Source organism: Cardiocondyla obscurior, linkage group LG15, assembly GCF_019399895.1.
Source record: "Cardiocondyla obscurior isolate alpha-2009 linkage group LG15, Cobs3.1, whole genome shotgun sequence".
In the NCBI taxonomy this organism is placed as follows: domain Eukaryota; kingdom Metazoa; phylum Arthropoda; class Insecta; order Hymenoptera; family Formicidae; genus Cardiocondyla; species Cardiocondyla obscurior.
In genome coordinates, this window is record NC_091878.1 from 1,142,895 (window position 1) to 1,162,186 (window position 19,292).

The following is a 19,292-nucleotide window of genomic DNA, read 5'->3' on the forward strand; positions in this document are numbered from 1 at the left end:
AGACCAATCAAGTAATAGAAAATTTTGTTAATTCCGAAAAAAATTGCTACGAGCCGCCACCGTTTCTTCTGCTAATTTCGGTGGTAAAGAGTAGCAACCATTACAAAAAAGGCGTGGTCACGAAATTGGCGCAAAGCCACATTCTCGATCATGCCACAAACTTTACTATTCTTCTGTATTCCTAATACTTTATCGTACGATTTCGGATATTCGGCACCACGAAATCCCGGGATTGACGGTATTGTTATCTCATTTACTCTCAATATCCTCGGCGCATAATTAAATTACATATTTATAACAATAATGAACTTTTTAACAATGTCGGGCATTATAAAGCGTACATTTTTTTTTGTTCTGCGAGTGTAGGAGGGCCGAAGAGACAAAGCCGCATACATTTATGCAATAACATAAGGAAATAATAATAAAGTTACAGCAACACGGCAGGTAAAATTATAACAGCAGGAAATTAAGAAATTAATCTAATGGTAAAACAAATTTAATTAAACAATGATATATGTTAAGAAAATAATTATCAAGGTTAGAAAGAATAAGGGAAAGAAATTTTTACGGTAGTCAAAGGAATAATAATGGTTTCATCGCGTTAAAAAAAATATTTTCTTTCACAATGATGAATGCAGTTGGTTTAACTTGACCGCTTTATAAATTAAATATTGGCCAAGACGTTGACAGACGATATGTATTATACTTATATTATACAAGATACGTTTGAGGCTTATAATTAAAATACAATATGAGTGCTGTAAAATTTAAGTAAAATTTGGAAGAATGTACGATGATTTGCCTTTGTTCTTACAGGTTCCATTTTATCGAGAGACAATTTATTACAAAAAAAAAAATGCACAAAAAGGAACTAAGATCATACAAGCAAATTATTTGTCATTTGGAGGAAAATAATAGACATATGCTGGAGGAAGTCAGTAATCTGAAAAAAGTTTCAGAACTGTATAAGTCATGTACTCTTGCTTTTTCTATGTTAAAGGTAATTACTTTATATTTAATCATTTTCATCAATGAACTACGGATGTACTGCAAACACTTTTCGTTTCTTTAAAGGTGATATTCCTTTCTATAATAGGCATTTAGAAAAGTCTGAAGAAATTATTTCGATGTGCTATATCCTACTTTAATGTCATGGCGGAAGGTCATTGCTCCTCCTCAATTTGCCTTATCGTGTGTGAAATTACATGCTTACGAGCTTCGAATGTTCGTACAAATGCCGTGCACACGAGAATGACAATATGATTTACCACTATGTCTGACGCAGGCGCAACTCCTTCGATTCGATAATAGATAAAGCAACGTTATAGTAGCGGAACTGCCAGTCGCTATGCGCTTACTCCACCGTGTTAACTACTTTTTTTCTCTTTTTTTTTTTTACTATTCGGCTTATTAAGTTCGTGTTGCGCGCAGTTTAGTCCGCGTGTTAACAGACGAATAAATTAAGAGTGATTAATAAGAACAATTATCATTTTCGTGCCTGGCTATGAGATGGATGAGAAGCGCTTGAATATTCTCGCAAATGTATATGTTACATATTATCTAGCATTTAATTACAAAAATTGTCTTTCCTTCAGATTATTATAAAATTTTGCTACTTTTATTAATTTAATAATTATAATTTTGTGACTTTACGTTTTTGAAATGCATTCAAAAGGATAACATCGACGTACAATTGTTACTTATGCTATTAAAATACAAAATAAAAATGCTGTAGATGTTTAAGAGCTTCTACTCTATAAAAAACGAAGATCAGAAATTTAATTTCTCTTAAATTTAAAGTAAAATTATTATTAAAAATTTTTATTCGTTTGTAGAATGGATATAAGTTCATTGGTCCCGGCGGGACTTCAAGGAGGGCAAACAGACGCGTGCGAGGTTCAAGCGGGATACAATAAACTTTCGGAAAATTTGCGAAAATTTACCCCGCAGGCAATACAGTGCGCTATTTTTTGTGGTGGATCTAGATGCAAATATGAGAATCCAAAGGCCTGGCCAGCTGTCCATATGGCAATACAGAACATCTTTTCGCATTGGTAAGCATTATAATACAGTGTCTATTAAATTTTAATAAAGTGACAGAATTAAGAAGAAATTATATTGCATAAATTTGCTAATAGAAATCAGCTGTAATTTTAAATAAATGTATACTTATTTATTTATACATATTTCTGATTTGTTCTAATATTAGCGATACTTATAAGTCATTTAATAAATTATGTCGACTTGAAGACATGCATTTGAGTTATTTTGCTATTGATATTCTGTCGAAGTATCGTTCAAGTGGAGTAACCAAAGATTTATTTAGAACAAATATATGTACATTTAATTAACAAATTAATGCCTCTCACAATGTCTATATTAATAATTAACATAATAATTAAATAAAATTTGTTATTGTATATCGCCATCGATTCTCAGATATCAGTCTTCAATCTCAATTGTTTAATCAATTAAATATTCTAGGGTAACGGACGATGTCCTTGCGATGGCGCGGCCTAATACCTTGCAGATAATAAAAAAAGATATAATCGCCCAATTTCAAGGGTGGAGTATAAAAACCATAATAAATCTACAAACACCTGGCGAGCACGCGAGTTGTGGTGGTCCATTAGAGGAGAGTGGCTTTACATACGATCCTAATATTTTTATGAAAAACAATAGTAAGTATTAAATATTGATGAATAAATTGAAACATTGTTTCAATTTATCAATTTCGTAAATTAGTCCCGCTATCGTATAAACTAACAACGCGGTTATTGTATCGCATTTCATATTTACATGGTATACGTGTGGATCACGTAATAACGGCGGTGAAATAAAGCGAAAAATTTTACTTTTAAATCGGCAAAAATAACAGAGAAAATAGAATGGAGGGTAATTTATTCTTGTGCTAAACGCATGTAGAATCGTGTGGGAGCGTTTCTTCCCTGAATCCTAACAACCACCAGTTAGATCGAAGAGCCTCACGATATAACATGCAATGCAGCAAAAACATATATCTATAGAGAGGAAGAAAAGTTCCGAAATAACGTCGGTGTCGCGCTTACACCCTCTGTCACGGAAAAGTTTCGGTTTAAAGTTGTCCAAAGTACTGATCACGAAAATCTGTTGCAGTTTATTATTATAATTTCGCTCTGAAGGATTATGGTAGCGCCACGGTGGGAAAGCTTTTGGACATGGTCAAGGTTGTGGCCTTCGCCGTGCAAGAAGGAAGAGTGGCCATTCACTGTCATGCCGGTAAATCGATTTTTCGTGCGAATGCACTTGACCCAATTGCATCCCCTGCAGTTATCATGGCTTTTTGAATGTATGATCATGTGAGATCGATGTGGGTGCATAAAATGATGTAGATATACAAATGTGTATCGTAGGGTGGTATTTTAATCTTCACGCTACACACGCGAATAAGTTTTATCACATACTAGGGGAAGGAAAGATATAATTAATACGTGATAAAATTTAATTTACAAATTAATAACATGCAATGTAATGTGATTAATATTCTTGCGTAGAATTTTTACGCTTTTCACTTGATTCGTAAATGCTGTTTTAAAAATTACATTTGAGGTAAAATATTAAAATTAAATATATAAACCAATTTTTAAAACTCAAAATTTTTCTGCTTACAAATGAACAGTGTATTAGTTAATGAGAAGTTTATGTTTAAAGTATGTTTTGAAACGAGAAGAAACTTTTGCATGATTTCCTAATACATAAATGCTAATCTTTTAGCTAAAAGTTAGCTTATAAAAAACTCAATGCTGTTGCACAACTTCACCTATAACTACGTAATTGAGTTAAAGTGTATTCGTTGCCAATTACATTAAGGCAGTAAAGACTAGGTTTATTACGTTCCATTTAACATAATTTATTAGCTTCGTGGACGCTACCACGTCGCAAGGGAATTCCATTCCATTCGAATCATAAAAAGCGGATGGAACGATAAGTGATTTCGAACTTAATACAATTTCAGAGTTCTGTGTATTTTTATATTACATTTAATTATATATTACACTTTACTGAAATTTAATTACTTATGTTAAAGTTGTGAAGATTTTCAATAACGAGATAAGTTTACCATTCAATTAAACATTTATTTAAATTAATAAGATTAAAATAATTCTGAAAATATAAATTATTGTAATAATACCTGAAAAAAGGTGAGCTTTGTGTTAGAAATCCATTATTATTCAAAGCAGCATTTAAGGACATGTAGAACGAGCGTTTATTCTGATCGATCGATCAGTAATGGTTGCTTTGGAACTATCGCAAGTTCACAATCACATTCTTGTTAAAAAAAAAAGTGTTGGCTTATATAAGGAATCGTGCACGGCATAAAGCCGCAAAGCAAAATGCCATCAAATATCATTTTTGTCAAAAAGTGGGGAAACTAACATTATTAATTTTAATTCTAAGACACTCGGTCTTCCATGATCATTTTAATTACCATTTTATAAATTAAAATTGATAAAAGATTAGATGCAGTAAAAAGATTTAAGTAACAAGATAAATCTAACAAGCGTGATTAGGAAAGTTAAATTGCGAGATTTATCCACGTAAGATTTATCGCGGTCAGTTGAGTTGATCAGCGTACTACAACGCTAGAAATGTCTTGTGTGCATGCTACGTGACTTAATTATATGGAGAAAACCTAGGGAAAACGAGAGATCCGAGTACTGTTAATGTCAGCCAGATATCGAACTATATGCCACTGTATGCACGTGTGTACAGCTTTCAATTTTTTGTGAGGCTACAGTTGATATTTCTGTCTTTAGTTTTGATATTTATTCATGTAAATTCATGTAAAAGTTTTCGGATCGATAAAATAATGCTTTATCACTAGCATGATTAAATAATCGTGACTCTCCTTTCTATTCTTAGAATGTAAAATGCCAAAAGTGTTTTCATTTAATAGGCTTCCATTTCATATCTCCCCGAATCTTACATGTAATCTTAAACTGCGATCACTTTTCTTTGCTTCCGCGATAAACGTTTTCAAACATCATTAGAAACATTTAAGTACCTAATTCTCTTGTGCAATTATATTCTATATGTATGCATATAACATTTTCCATATGATTAGACGTAAAATCACTAGTTTTTTTAGACTTAAAAGTAATCTTTTTATTTGTAGCGCCCGTGTTGTTTCATATAATTTGCCTGCTTGCTTACATGTGATTAATGAGCCAGCAATTAAGCCAGCTGTAGTAGAACAATGCCGAAAGTATTTTATTTTCAGGTCTCGGCAGAACTGGCGTTCTGATAGCGTGCTACCTTATTTACAGTCTTCGTGTAAGGGCGAACGATGCCATTAGATTTGTCCGCATGAAGCGTCCCTCCGCCATACAAACGCGCGGGCAAATAATTTGCATTCAAGAATTCGAGCACTTCGTGCTTCCGCAAATGATTGTTTTCCCTTTGCACAGTACAACGGGAGATCGCAAACCCTATAGTCTTCAATCGTACCTGAAAAAGCAAAACAACATGCTACATGGATATGAGCAGCGCACTTTCAAGCATATTCCAAAAGTGCGAGACATTCTACTTTTTTTTTTTTTTTCTTTCACAATTCACTGTTATATGTTAAATAGTTTCAATATTGAAAAAAGTTAAATATTGTTAAAAAAAAATATATATATATATATCTTTAATTTTCTTAAAATTTATTTTAATACGCAAATTATATGTCCATTAGTTGTTGATTATTAATCGATTATACATTTTTTTAGATCGTTTTTATTATTTGCGAGCGAATACTACAGCTCTGCGATTGTCAGGAGGACAATTCGCCTTCCGAAATTGCGTATGCGGTTTCCAACGTGCCGTTTACGCAGAAGTTCATTTGCCACGTGCTGGAAAAATTTCGTGACAACAATATGCGGCACTCCTATTCCTGGGCGGAATCCCTTCCGGACTCCTATGAATACTCAAGTGAGAAGTGTTGCATGCAATTTAATAATGAAGCAATTTGTAATAACGCCTAATTAATTCATACCTCAAAGGCTATTCGACACATCTCTATAATCTTTCTCTTATATTTAAATATTTTAAACGTAAGGCAAATATTTAAACCTAATCTATATTTCTTATTGTTATATTTTAGCTTCCACAAAAGCGTGCAGTAGCAGTCAAGGATCTCGTGGTACTTGCGATGATATAGGAAGATTGAGCGACGTATTTTGCATGTCACCGGACACTCCTTCCTGCGATTCGACATTTCCAGGTACTATTGAGAAGTTCACGTGCAGACGCACACGACGTTAAAGTCGCGTTCTCTAGCTACCGTCGCCACAGCAAACGCCGTATCTGCTTTTCAGTGTAGGTATATCTGACTGCAGGATCTTATACTGTCACAGGTTTGGACGACAATTGCGTGGACGATGTCCTGGGCGATGGTATTCACGATCAGGATCTGATTGATAACGACTGTTACAAAGAAATTCAGTCGCACATGGACTTGAAAAGCGTCCCTCGTAATGACTACGAAACGGTGACTGCTGAAGAAGCTATTAAAGCACTCATTAAAGATAGTGCCTTGCTCCCTGATTCCATCAAGAAACGTTTGCAGGATTATCAGGTGCATTTTATATACTTAAACATAAAAAAAAACACTTTTAGATACTACAAGGTTTATAAGCGTGTGCGGTACAATTACTACACGCGTACAGAATCATTCATTCAATTTCTTCAAACTGTTCAATTGCTAACTTGCACTTATAACTAGCTCTAGAACCGTCAATAGTGAATATTGAGCGTAGTCTATATGCTAACAGAGTAAATCAATTTAGTATACAGCCGCGAATATACTTTATGTATTGACATATTGTGTGTCGTTCTATTTTTTAAATTATAGTTAAGTCGAAAATATTGCCTCAAGCTTAAATAAAGATACCATTTTTATTCATATATTTTTAGAGCGACTTGAATCATCGATGTACTGCTTGGCAGCGTCTAGAATTGGAAACCAATTTGGAGTTACTATCGACGTTGTTGTTCGAATGGATAGAAGGTCTTAAACATCCTCTTCTTGATGTGGACAGCCTCAGTTACATCGTTGCGTGGAGTTCGAAGCCTCAGCGATGTCTTGGAAAGCTAGCTGTTCACACAAGATACTTATTCGAATATCTTTTGCGATTTATTACTCGCTTGAGGCCTGTAACTGCCGAAAGCCAGAGTTTAATTACTAAAAGGCTAATGGCAGCATTGACTCAACAAAAAATTTGGATCAAAAATTGTTTTCATCCCTCAAGTACGTACTTTTGTTAATTAATTTACAATCAATAATTATATATAATTTAATTATAGTTTTCAATTTAATATCCCCCAAGAATAACATTTGTTTAAAGATGTTTCAAGATACTCGGTGTAATTGCGTCCTATCCATCAATTCTATACTTTATTTGCGTCATATCGCGATCCCTAGAATATCGATTTGTGCTACACAGTCTGTCTTCATCCTATTTATATTTCAGCATCGATAATCATAACGTCTTTATGGCGACTGTAAAGGACAGACTCATATACACTACTTTTGTCACTCTATTACTATTGAATCGATTAATCCCAATATAGAAATATATGTGGCATTCTGACGTCATTAAAACTTTTATTTCAGGCAAGCATTACCAGAAACTACGACGGGGTACCACTGGTAAGCTCAACGAGTTTTTCGTACGCCTGATGAATTTAATAGAGGAAGTTAACACCCAAGGATTAGACAAGCCTCCATGGGCGTCAAAGTGGGAATTATTAGCTGGTCATTTGCGAGATGTAGACAGTCCGAAGAACAGCAATGAATAAATGTGAAAAATTTGCAGTTTAGCATTTCGACGATTTTTTTTTCGAATTGCCAACGACATAGATTGAGTTCTAATCTTTTATTTTTCATCAGGTATGAATTAAAAAAATTATTTATAATTATTCAAATTTTTCATCGTACATTAACAATTTTCTTGTTAAAGGAGAAAAATAATGTCTGTAATAGCAGTTGCAGATCAGCGTCTAGACAAGATTCAATAGATTAAAGATATAACGGATAAATTTTTTAATATAAAATAAAATAGTACATAATGCCTTTATTACTGTATTAGTATTGAAAATCACATATTGTTATTCTGCCTGCAAAATTTAACGATAGTGCACTGCGGTATACTATTTGTAATAAAGCACTGTCATTCTTTTAAACAAAGATTAAGCAAATTGACTTCCAATATTAACAGCAACTGCATGATTTTATAGCTTGATGAAAATTATGTATTGTAATATGGAGCTATTGACTCTGATTACTTTACGTGGGACTTTATACATTTTTCATTATCACTTGTATAATGAAAAATATAATTTAATTTTTGATCGAAATCTTGACATATTTAATAACAAATGCGTTAATTTTATGTAAATTATTTTAATAAATAAAGAAAATTATTTTAGCAGAAAGTGGTCAGTAATTTAAAAACGAAACTGCATATCAAAGGTGATAACAAATAGCAAGAAATACTTAAGGAATTTTTTTTTATTGAGTGCGTCAATAGGGATTTTGAAAACAGAATTTTTAAAGAGTTTAGAGTTTCGTTTTTATATATGTCGCAGTTTTTATTTTATAATATATATATATATTTATATTTATATTTATATTCATATTTATAAGTATATCCTTCTCAGATAATTTTATATCAGTTAGGATCTTAATACTAACGCTTACGTCGAGCTAGAAAATGCGGTTCCGTAAGTTCACTATTTACAGTATGATATAAGTGCTTCCTGCGATCTAGACATATATTTTTCCTAAATACATTAATTTACGTATATAAATCTCAATACGTCTAACGGGATTATCAAGCATTATACAAACGATGTCAGTCTTATCCAAAGAAAGTACGGTGAAAATTATAATTCATCGGTACTTACAATTAGGTATACTACTTAATCAACTATTTCTACGGTCCATCCATTACCATTCCCGACGATAAAGACCGGAGGTTGATAAGAACAATTGAAGAGAAATCGTGCACGGTTTTCTTTCAGTAACACATTTAATTTCTTAGTAAAATCGGTACATTTTTACAAGGCAACTTATCATACAAGTACTTAACAAAGTAATCCAGACAATAAACATTATAGGAGAATGCAATGATTTTTAATTTATGCTGGCGGTATCTTACTCGATCGATTATGTGGTTCTCCATGAAATTTGTATCTTTGCGTGAGCTCGAATTGCGATAACAACCTCCTGGTTTCTTTCCCCTTGCAAATAATTTTGAGTTACATATTAAAAGAGAAATAAAGATTATGTTGAAAATTATTTTCTACAATTTATCTGTTTCTTTTTTTTACGTTAAACACACTCGTCTGCACGTCCTTTAGCACGTTTGATTTAATTACAATGATTGCGAGGGAATGCTTTATTTAACGGGAATCTTTACGAGGTATTACGTACACTGAGAAGCAGATATATCATTTGCCGCGATGACGGCGATTAGCACATGACACTTATGATGTGCGGCGATCCTCACACGAAACCCATAGTTAATATATCACCCTTTGGACCGGGCCTAAAGGGTGGTAATTAAAAAGACAGGGGAGGTAGTAATAAGACTGTTCTCTCCCTCAATTTTCGGTGGTTCTCAGCGGCTGGCGCTTCACGGTATATTAATTATGGATTTCGTGCGAGGATCAACGCACATGACGATAGTGTCATATGCTAATCACCGTCGCCGCGGCAAATGTTATATCTGTTTCTCAGTTGTACAAATTCGTGAGTGTTGAATGGAACGCAATGTAATTTGCCATGAACATGCCCATCTCGATCATAGACATACAATGTATCGAAATTGCAATACATTTGGGTGTTTAATTAATTAATAATTAATTATTATTTCGCAAAATACGACAAAATATCATTTTATTTTGGTTGCGTGTTGTATTGAGATTTTCTAACAATTTTATTCTAGGAATAGATAAAAGAAATTTAACAAAAACTTTTAGAAATCAGCAGCAAGTAGTTTTCTTCGAGGAATATTTTTATCCGGTCGATTTATTCATTTTGTTTTTATTATTTTCTGTTTTTTTATTAAACAAATAAATATTAGCATCGATTTGGCACCGTTCATGTTGGATCTATTTGATATGATTGCACACAGAACCGCCATCGGTTACGTCAAAGCAAAGCAATAAAACGCCAGGTAATGCATCGCTGATTGATTATCGGGTTCGTTATCGGCAATTATTTTTCGAGCGCTTTGCAAAGTTCTACGCGGTACAATTGAAAAGCGGCAATTTCTAAGGCATATTGTGCAAGCAAAATAATAAAATAATCCTTTCGTACAAATGCGCGCTAATCGATCGCAGTGCCCGCGTACATAAATCCAAATTGCTCTCGCCAACAAACATAACAAAAAGACAAAAGGAAAAACATTAATAATAAAGCATCTGTGGGTACATGTAACATTGTCGTAATACAAAAGATTCAGCAGCAGATACGCGTTGCGCGAGCCCGCCCAAAAAACGTCACGCGACGCGGCGCTTGATCGATCAATTAACCGATTATCAATTATAAATTATCCGGTCGTCGGGCCCCGCCACCTCCCCGCGACGTGACGAACGTTCACCCGGCAAAACGAGAAAATGTCTTCCATCGAATTATCTTCCCGCGTACATCGGGAAAGAGAGTGGGAGGGAGGGATGTAGACTTGAAGAGTCGAAAATTAAATGCAGACGTGATTACGGGGTTAACGGGTAATTAACGCGTGCACTCGCATACACAATTACACTCATGCGTACACATGCACACGTATATACGGCGCGAACGAGCCGCGATATCGGCAGAATCATCCGTACGCGAATGACGTATGCGCAAATTCCTAATGCCTCGATGAGTTTAATTATTTACAGGAGAGTCTTCTATGCCATACATGTGTTCGTGTGCCTGTCTGTATGTAGGTGTGCTTGCGTGTATCAAGTTCCCTTAGTTCATTATACATAATACATATAGACTTAGATTATTAATAGTACCATACGCGAAAGCAAGCCCAAACGGCACTGAATCTCGCAAAATTTTATCGGTGAACCGCAGGTGACTGCCGTACGTCTAAACGGCGATCTCGCAAAAAACCAAAAGAACAAAAAAGAAATGCAGGCATACACATACATACTTCGCATTCTCTCGCATTCCTTGTGCCTGCCTTTCCAGCTATGCGCGTGTAATTTCATTAATTTTTAACCCTGCGGTAATTTACGCTCAGAGTACATGCAAATATCAATTTTGCGTTTTAAATTATTTCAGTTAATCAAATCTGTCAAGCCTCACAACGCAGATATGTATGTCTCGTTAATTAATTAAAATTGGGCCGTGTCAATTTAAGATTACTTATAACTCGAAACGCGAAAGTCATGTAATTGTTCAATATATTTTTTTTTTTATATTCTTAGCTAATTTTCGACAAATAATATAATACTACAATTGCAATTTTAAAAGTAAAGAAACGCATATTTGTTATTCAATCAAAAATGAAAAAAAAATGATTATGCCATAAATTTCATCGAATGAAGCTCTTGATGCTCTGTGCATAGATTACAAATATTTAGTGTACATAAAAAGCCGTAATAATAAGGATTGTAAATAGTTTGTAGAACAAAAATTTAATTAAATAGTGTGTGCATCTTATAGTCACTTTGACTATTGAGATTTTTTTAATTTAAATATAAAATTTATAATATTCGTATTATATCAATAATATTGTATCTTTTATTATTTTTATTTGATTGTTTACTGAAATACTCTAATCCATATATTCGCATTATTATAATTCAGTTTCCCGAAATGAGAAAGATACTTATTTAGACTGACGAACAGAAACGAAGTATACTATATTCATTTATTAATAAAATTTAACATTATTTTTGTATGCATCTTTTAACTAGACTGCGAAAGTTTGTGAGTTCTTACTGTAAGCTAATCGTTCAAAATACATTGTTTTTCTCGCAGCTAGAGTAGAAAAATATTAGAAAAACGATGTTATCCAGAATTTAAAAAAATAACAAAAATTAATTTCTTAAAACGGGTCTTAATATCGATAAAAAAAAAAGGTTTATCGTCAAATTTCACAAACTTTCGCATTCTACTTACATCATAAGAGCAGAGAAACATCAGTATCCATGTGCAACGTCAATAAAAATTAGAATCGTCACAATTGGAATTACGACTGAAACGAAAATTGAACGATCGTTAATAATAGATATCAAAGGAACGTGGAAGAGATTCTTCCGAACTTACATTAAACAAAAAATGTAACAATATTCGATGACGCTGCGAAGTTACGCTAATCAATTCTAAGTTAATTAGTACAAGTTTACAAAGTAACTTTGTATAGTTCAAATTTCTCGCAAACAATTTTTCAAATTGCACATAATGTCTCGTTATTATCTAATAAAATATACAACTACACCTTTTGTTTCCGTCAATTCACTGCACAGAGATGATATAAGCGCAAATTAAAGCTTCTAAGCTCGACAAATATGTTATCGTTAAATACGGGGACCGAAAAAAGAATACTGACGACTCAAAAGAAATTCGAATTATCCATGTAATATCGGATTCCGAACGATTTAAAGTGCTCGTTGTACCGATGTGAGCGCGCTTTCTGTATTTGTGTTTCGGGATTCGGAGACCTCGCATTTTAGAAGAAATCTACTGGCCTCAATCGTGTGCATATAATAGGACTAGGGTTGGACGGGGACGAGGGAAAAAATTTGATGGGGAGGGCTGTTGACATCTAATTTCTTATAATTTCGATACGTATACGTATTAATATTTTGTATATATGCATACACATTTTTTTAAATTTATTTATAGACTTGATGCTTAGAGAAGTAGGGAGATCATTAACGTGATACCTTGCCACTGTTTTATGCAATATTCCTTTCGACATTCGAATAGCGTGACACATATTAACCGTTTGTAATTGATCGGAAACGTCGATATACAATAGACTTAGCAACCAAAAACGACTTGTAACATATAGATATATATATAAGTCCCTTAATTATATGTATATATATTTATATATAATTAAATATAGTGGTCTTACTATATATTTCATCACGTATCACAGAAGGAAGTGCTAATAACTATAATATAATCTTGAACGCGTAATACCTAACAACTTGAAATTTTTACGTTAATTGTCCAAAACGTTGAAATACTAGCTTTCAATGTGTTGGAACTTGAAAAGCACCATTTCGCTACGGCGCTGAGTCTATCCTATACCTTAAATAAAAGATAAAAAAAAAATAAAATAAAATAAAAAAAACAAAGAAGAAATAGCGATGCTAAATATATATATGTATATGTATATCGTATAAAAGATCCGTCGAATCGCGTTGACGTCAAATCTGAAATTTTGTTTGCCGCGTGGTACACATGTACGTTAATATAAAACGTCGCGTTAGCGATCTTCCCACTTATCCTCATTCGTCGTAACGTTCGCTCGAGTGTCATCGATCGTCTCGCCGAGCTACGCGTACAGCCACGTGTATTGTAGCTGTCAATTCAGCATCGCGGATTTTCCTGACCGGCTCGATTGCAAAGTAATTTGAAAGATCATCGCACGCGCACGTGCCGCGTGTCGTAGCGCTCATTTACAAACATCGATCGCCTCTTGTTCATCCTCCTCTCTTTTCTTCGACTGTTAATTACCATTTAATGAATACGAAACTACTTACGATCAACTTCACTAGACTATACAGAGTGCTACCAAGTGTAGCGGACGGGTACGCCGGGACGCATCCTGTCTCGTCACGGATGCGATTCTTAGTTTAACTTGAGTGCCTGATACCGGGGACCTCTTCGAGGGCTAGGAGGGCCCGCTTAATTGCGAGACTAACACGTCGCTCTTCGCTGGGCGAACGCCTTAAAGACTAAACTCAGTCGCTCCCGTACGTACCCACCACCACCACGTCCACGGCTTCATCGATTTATTTTCTAGATTCAATCCCGCCGGACTGTCTGATCGACTTCGCTTCTCCGGCGGAACCGCGCGTTACTTCTTGGCGATGTTCCCTTTTTATTGGAAAGGATAAGTTCCCAATAGTTGAATGCACCGACGAATATATGGCACGCTGCTTCGCGTTGGGTATTCACATTTACGAAACAAAGATAATTTAACTTTCTCAAAAAGCAAAATGTATATAAAATGTTGCGCCGTAATATATTTTTAGATGTTGCAATAAAATTATATTATTACTAATTCGGCACAGCGTGACGGAAAGGAATTTAAAGACTTGCTAGGTCTAATCATCGTACTCGGTATGTTGTATCTAGTCGGGTATGCTAGGACGAAGTGCATAATCGCGAAGTTACAACGGTTCCTCCGGCGAAGAGTACTTCCTGTCGCATTTTCGGGGCACTCGGTAAGACGCGCCGACCGCAAGGCGCGCCGTGCGCGGTGCTCTATCGTCGCTATATTAATTTCTAATGCAATGTACACGAGAGAAAGAGAGAGATAGAGAGAAAGATATATGTATATATTTATGTATATGTGTTCTATTAGATATAATCGCGGCTCCGGAACGGAAAAAGATCGAGAGGAAAATAAAATACATCGTTGTTCGTAATTGCTTGAGTAAAAGATATGGATCGAAGGATCGCTCCCGAATATCGCCGAGATTACGCTACCGGTGTCGGACGCTGATGCTGAGACATAGTCGATCGGTGGTATCGCCCGGCACCGTCGTCGCTTAACCGACAGTGTCCTTTCGCAAGTTTGGCTTCTTTTCGTCATCTTAAACGCCGCTATTGGGACGTCGCGGCACAGATATGATACGTTGAGGGGAGGAGGGGGAGAGGGAACTCGTACGAAGGAGGAGTGTGGAGGGGGTGGGTGGTCCTGGAGGGCCTTTATCGTCTTCTTCAAATCTCTACTTCCGCGACTCGTTCCCTGTTCTTTCTTCCGCTCTTTAATTTCCGTGCTTGACTCTACCCTGGTCAACTTAGGAGGGCTCCTCTCTTCGCGTGACCGAGCAAACGGGACACCTTGTATACATCGCGTATTTATCGGTCCATAGCGACGAAGCGTCACTACGCCTCGACCTGATCCTCCGGGATCATTATGTCAGGCGCCATCGACAGGTCCTCCGCTATATCCTCATCCTGGCCTGAGTCGTGGCCGTGGCTTTCCGAGTATTCCCTCTCGTCTGTCTGATCCTCCTCCGTCTCTTGCTCGATAGGGCCGTCCGGCAGCTCGCGCTTTATTAATCTCGTGTGCTTCACTCCTTCCGGGCTCTGGCTCTCCTGCTTTATGTGCACGGCTGGTTCATCCAGCGGCGACCTGTTGAATCAACGACACGCATGAACATGTTGTGTTACGCTTATGAGTGGAAAATTTGAGGGAGTATCGCGTACACGTCCACCGATGCGTTGGAATATACATTTCATAGAGCGTGGACAGATACAAGCGGTATATTTTTTAGCGCCACGGCCAACAGGGAAAAAAAACGATTTCGCCTTTTTCTTTTTTTTTTTTCCTCCCCCGCTATTGTTTCATTGGCGCGGCTTCGCGCGGTTTATCAAACTGCAACGGATAGTTTGTGTTTTGTGAGAGAGCGGCGTGGGTCGGGGCTCTCACCGGCATTTGCAATGCGCGGCGATGTACTACGAAGTGGATTGTACAAATCGTCCGTAAACACGTCCGTGAATAAAATAAATTTCACGAATGTTGAATAAATAAAAGGTTTTTGGCACGTTTCGATAACATTATTTTAAGTTAAAACAACAGTCCGAAAATATAAGAGCTGAAATACAGATTTGTAAAGTAAAGAGTTATCAGAATTCTAGCAACCTTTTGCTCAGGACTTGATGATAGTGTATTGTTAACATTCGAAGAGTATATAAAAAAAAAAAACGTGGCGCATTTAATGACGAACGCTACTTACATTAAGTCGTTGTGAGGTAACACGTGTTCCTTATCAGGACTTGTCGCTGTTGACGTGCACATCGGATTCAAAAATCCCATGTTAGACTCCCCGAGTGCCTGGAAATACTCAAATTGCATTAGATGGTTAGTTATTACAGATTTAATACCAGAATGTTAATCTCACTTAGATGCTACTTATACAGACACAAGCAAAGCCACAAAAAAATGCTTTCGCTTGACGAAATTAATTGCCGATGACAATTTCGAAAAATTTATAGACCGAAAGTTCATCAGCTGCTTAGATATTTTTTAAATAAACGATTTGACATTAATGACAGACACGTTCGATCGTATAGTTATTCCCCGCTACAACTTTAATTCATATATAAAGATTATTCGACCGAGACCAATTGCTAAGGTTTCGTAATGACCATTCGTATTTTAGAAATAAATAAATTAATTATTAATAGTTACCTGCAGGTTGGCATTAAGCGCGTCACCGTACATAGTCGGACTATGCGTTAGCGTTGGACTCTTTGACGGTACACCCCTAGATATCGACAGAGAAAAATATGTTAATAATATACGAAATTCGGCCGTAATAATATATTTCCTGAAATCAATGACGTGTTTATGAATTTTTTTTTTTATCGTGTCAATGTTGGGACGGATTCGACAGAAAAGGAGGAGTAGAAGTAGAGTATGGTGTACCGTGTGCATGTGTGTATGTGATCGAGTAGTAGATATGTAGACGTATTAAAGACAAAATTGAGAAAGATAGAGAAAGCGAGAGAAAGAGATATAAAGTGAAAGAGAAGAAGAGAGATAAAGAGAAAGAGAGATAGAGAGAGATAGAGACAAAGATAATTATATAAATATGAAAAATGTATACATATAAATATATATCAAAAAGAGATTTAAAAAGAGCAAAAAATGTATCCGAGATACTCTTACCTACTTACAGTGCCTCATATTGTTTTGTCCACCGCACTCGTCTCGTCGGTGATTGAGCGAGATTAGATAAAAAATTACAGAAAGAGAGTTTAAAAAAAAGCGCTCCGGTTTCGAAACTTCATAAATAAAATAGTATTTTATTTAAATCCTTTTTCTTCTTTTTTTTTTTTCTTTTCTTATTTCTTTTTTCCTCATTAATTTTTTTTACACAGTATTACTTCAGTTTCGAAACAAACGTACTTATAAACGGCCACCAGGTTATCTGAGCTTACCGTTCACTCTTGTTACCTCGCAAATCATTTATTAAGACTCGATTGCACCTTGCATAACAATCGACTAAACGGGATTTTCTCCTTGACGATTTGCGAAGAATTGTTCGCCGTGTTTCTTGCAATTATCGTCAAGTAATGATAAACGTATTTCGGTCTTAACGTCATCGGAAATCTTGACGAGAAATTTTTTAATGCATGCGAAGAAGAAAATGAGAAAAAAAAGATTTCCCGAGGCCGTTTATCAAGTAAGAGGGAGCGCTGAGTAAAAAGAGAAGTAGAAAAAAGTGAAGATAGAAATAGAAGAGAGAATAGTTGATAGAGAGAGAGAAGTAGAGTGAGAGAAAGAGAGAAGTTAAAGGGAGAGAGATTGAGTAAAAGTAGATAAATTTTTAAAAAGTATTAAAGATCAATAAGTAAAAGTTTTTCGAGAATTATTATCGTTACGTATTACTGAAATTTTATAATCCACATGGTACCTGTGATACAAGACGAGTCGCAATGATGAAGATCGAAGAATTCCACCCGAAATTATAATTGTAACGCATAGTATACACATTTTACATGCGCGAGTAGCCCTAACGTACATATTCACTCAAACCAAGAACCATTCGTTCATTGCGGAAGCATGATGTAAGATGCTAAAGTTCATTTTGCGATTTTTAACAATATTTGTTATTCCATCTAAAAATTTTCTTCTTAATTCGTGTTAATACTTGGACGTTTTAATTTAATTTGTTATAATTTATTTTAAACAGATAATCGATGAAAAAAATTTTGACAAAATAAGCGCAAGTTAAATTGTTTTAACAGTTAAAAGCAGACATTCTAGTAAAATATTTACTAGATATTTGTAATATAGTTGAAAATCGCAACAAATTGCAAAGAAAATTGCATTCGATAAAAAAAAATAAAATTAAATTAAAAAAATGGGAAGGAAATGAAAAAAAGAGGAAACAGAATCTCACCAGGATGCTACACTGCTACATCACTCTGTGGAAACCAAATAAAAATGATGAACATAAAATGCTACAAATGTCTATCAACGTCATGGCAATCCTCTACAATACAAAGAGAAAAAAATAATTCTCTACGATTATGAGAGAACCAAAGAACAAACAGAACGAAAAAAGAAAGAAAAAAAAAAAAATTACGAACGGAAGCAAAACTTCAACACAAAAGAACGCTTGCCCGCAGAAACACTCCACTTTCACACGAGACGCTACGTGAACGGCATTACATTAAGCGTCAAACGTTTATAAGCAGTGTTTTCAAAGTGGGTGGGATAGTTTAGAAGACTTCATCGGGAGATGGGATATTGGGTAATCCATGCGAGCAACTAATAAACACATTGAAGATCCGGCAACTCTGACCAATCGTCCTGTTGTTGGGATGTTGCAAGACCGTGCAGGACCAAGCTATCACGGAGTGCAAGAGCCTCGGGTTAAAGTACTGGTGACGTATACGGGGATGGTCTTACAAACTCTTGAACGTCATTTGCAAGTGTGAAAAATTTATGCTCTTCGAAATAAAGAACTTATAATTTAAATATAAAAAAAAAACTATACTGTCTTTAATAGAAAAAAAGTATAATTATAAAATGAATAACGTGTATGTACGTTCAAAATTACATTTTGCAATGCTACGTTAATTTAAACGTTTCACATATTTATATTTAATTATATGGTAATTAATTTTTACTAATGACATGTGCTATAATATCAAATAATGTATCATATTCAAAAATGAGATTGTTACTTGAAATTTTTTAATAAGGTTTGCACTTGTACAATAGATTATATAATTTTAAGACAGTATATTAAGAAAAACCGGAATAAAAATTAAATACTTGTAACAAATAGACGCACAAGGTAATAGTGGGATGATACTACTGTCTAATTTCTCAAGGAATCGGACTTTAAAGGCGCTCGAGGCAGGCATGATGCGGAAATCATTTTCAAAGGGATTGGACAAACTGCATGGAGCTGTTTCCTGCTGCCTTGGCATAATCTGATCCTTAAATTCGCGATGTAACTTGAAAGTATAATAATTTTTTTTTTTTTTTTTTTTTTATAAAACTAGTTCATCGATAATTATATTTAACTGTGAAATTTAATTAATTCAAACTCGTTTTTGTATC

At 35.0% G+C, this 19,292-nt stretch overlaps 2 protein-coding genes across 22 annotated transcripts in view; one reads left to right on the top strand and one right to left on the bottom strand.

Moving 5' to 3' along the window:
* The first annotated feature begins 143 nt into the window (after positions 1–143).
* LOC139108660 (protein tyrosine phosphatase domain-containing protein 1) lies at positions 144–8,457 on the top strand. Of its 4 annotated transcripts, none has more exons than XR_011546696.1 (13): positions 144–238; positions 367–444; positions 817–1,542; positions 1,836–2,054; positions 2,485–2,681; positions 3,136–3,258; positions 5,261–5,550; positions 5,751–5,952; positions 6,125–6,244; positions 6,378–6,598; positions 6,937–7,270; positions 7,637–7,912; positions 7,983–8,457. XR_011546696.1 is itself a non-coding variant. In XM_070667144.1 (13 exons), the coding sequence occupies exons 5-13, from the start codon at positions 1,837–1,839 to the stop codon at positions 7,819–7,821; spliced, it is 1,890 nt and encodes a 629-aa protein (XP_070523245.1). In that variant the 5' UTR covers positions 144–238; positions 367–444; positions 817–1,000; positions 1,097–1,542; position 1,836; the 3' UTR covers positions 7,822–8,457. The 4 variants fall into 4 exon arrangements, 3 of the variants coding, with proteins under 3 accessions (XP_070523245.1, XP_070523247.1, XP_070523246.1); XM_070667144.1 differs by having other exon boundaries at positions 817–1,000; positions 1,097–1,542; positions 7,637–8,457; XM_070667146.1 differs by having other exon boundaries at positions 817–1,000; positions 7,637–8,457.
* Positions 8,458–9,034: 577 nt separating this feature from the next.
* The window catches only part of Foxp (forkhead box P), a 244,442-nt gene continuing 234,184 nt past the window's right edge, over positions 9,035–19,292 (bottom strand). For 14 of the 18 annotated variants that reach the window (XM_070667133.1, XM_070667138.1, XM_070667137.1 and 11 more), the window contains 3 exons: positions 16,404–16,479; positions 15,949–16,055; positions 9,035–15,344 (listed from right to left, as the gene is read on the bottom strand). In XM_070667133.1, coding sequence (XP_070523234.1) covers positions 15,095–15,344; positions 15,949–16,055; positions 16,404–16,479 — 433 coding nt within the window. In that variant the 3' untranslated portion in view covers positions 9,035–15,094. Of the gene's footprint in view, positions 15,345–15,948; positions 16,056–16,403; positions 16,480–19,292 lie in introns of those variants that run through there. The other 4 variants (XM_070667134.1, XM_070667127.1, XM_070667130.1 and 1 more) reach the window with 2 other exon arrangements.

Bases quoted from the DNA above. Each gene is read 5' to 3' on its own strand.
- LOC139108660 (XM_070667144.1), top strand. From the start codon at position 1,837: ATGGATATAAGTTCATTGGTCCCGGCGGGACTTCAAGGAGGGCAAACA. The intron at 5,551-5,750 runs GTGCGAGACATT...ACATTTTTTTAG, and splicing joins CTTTCAAGCATATTCCAAAA to ATCGTTTTTATTATTTGCGA. The intron at 6,245-6,377 runs GTACTATTGAGA...ATACTGTCACAG, and splicing joins CTGCGATTCGACATTTCCAG to GTTTGGACGACAATTGCGTG.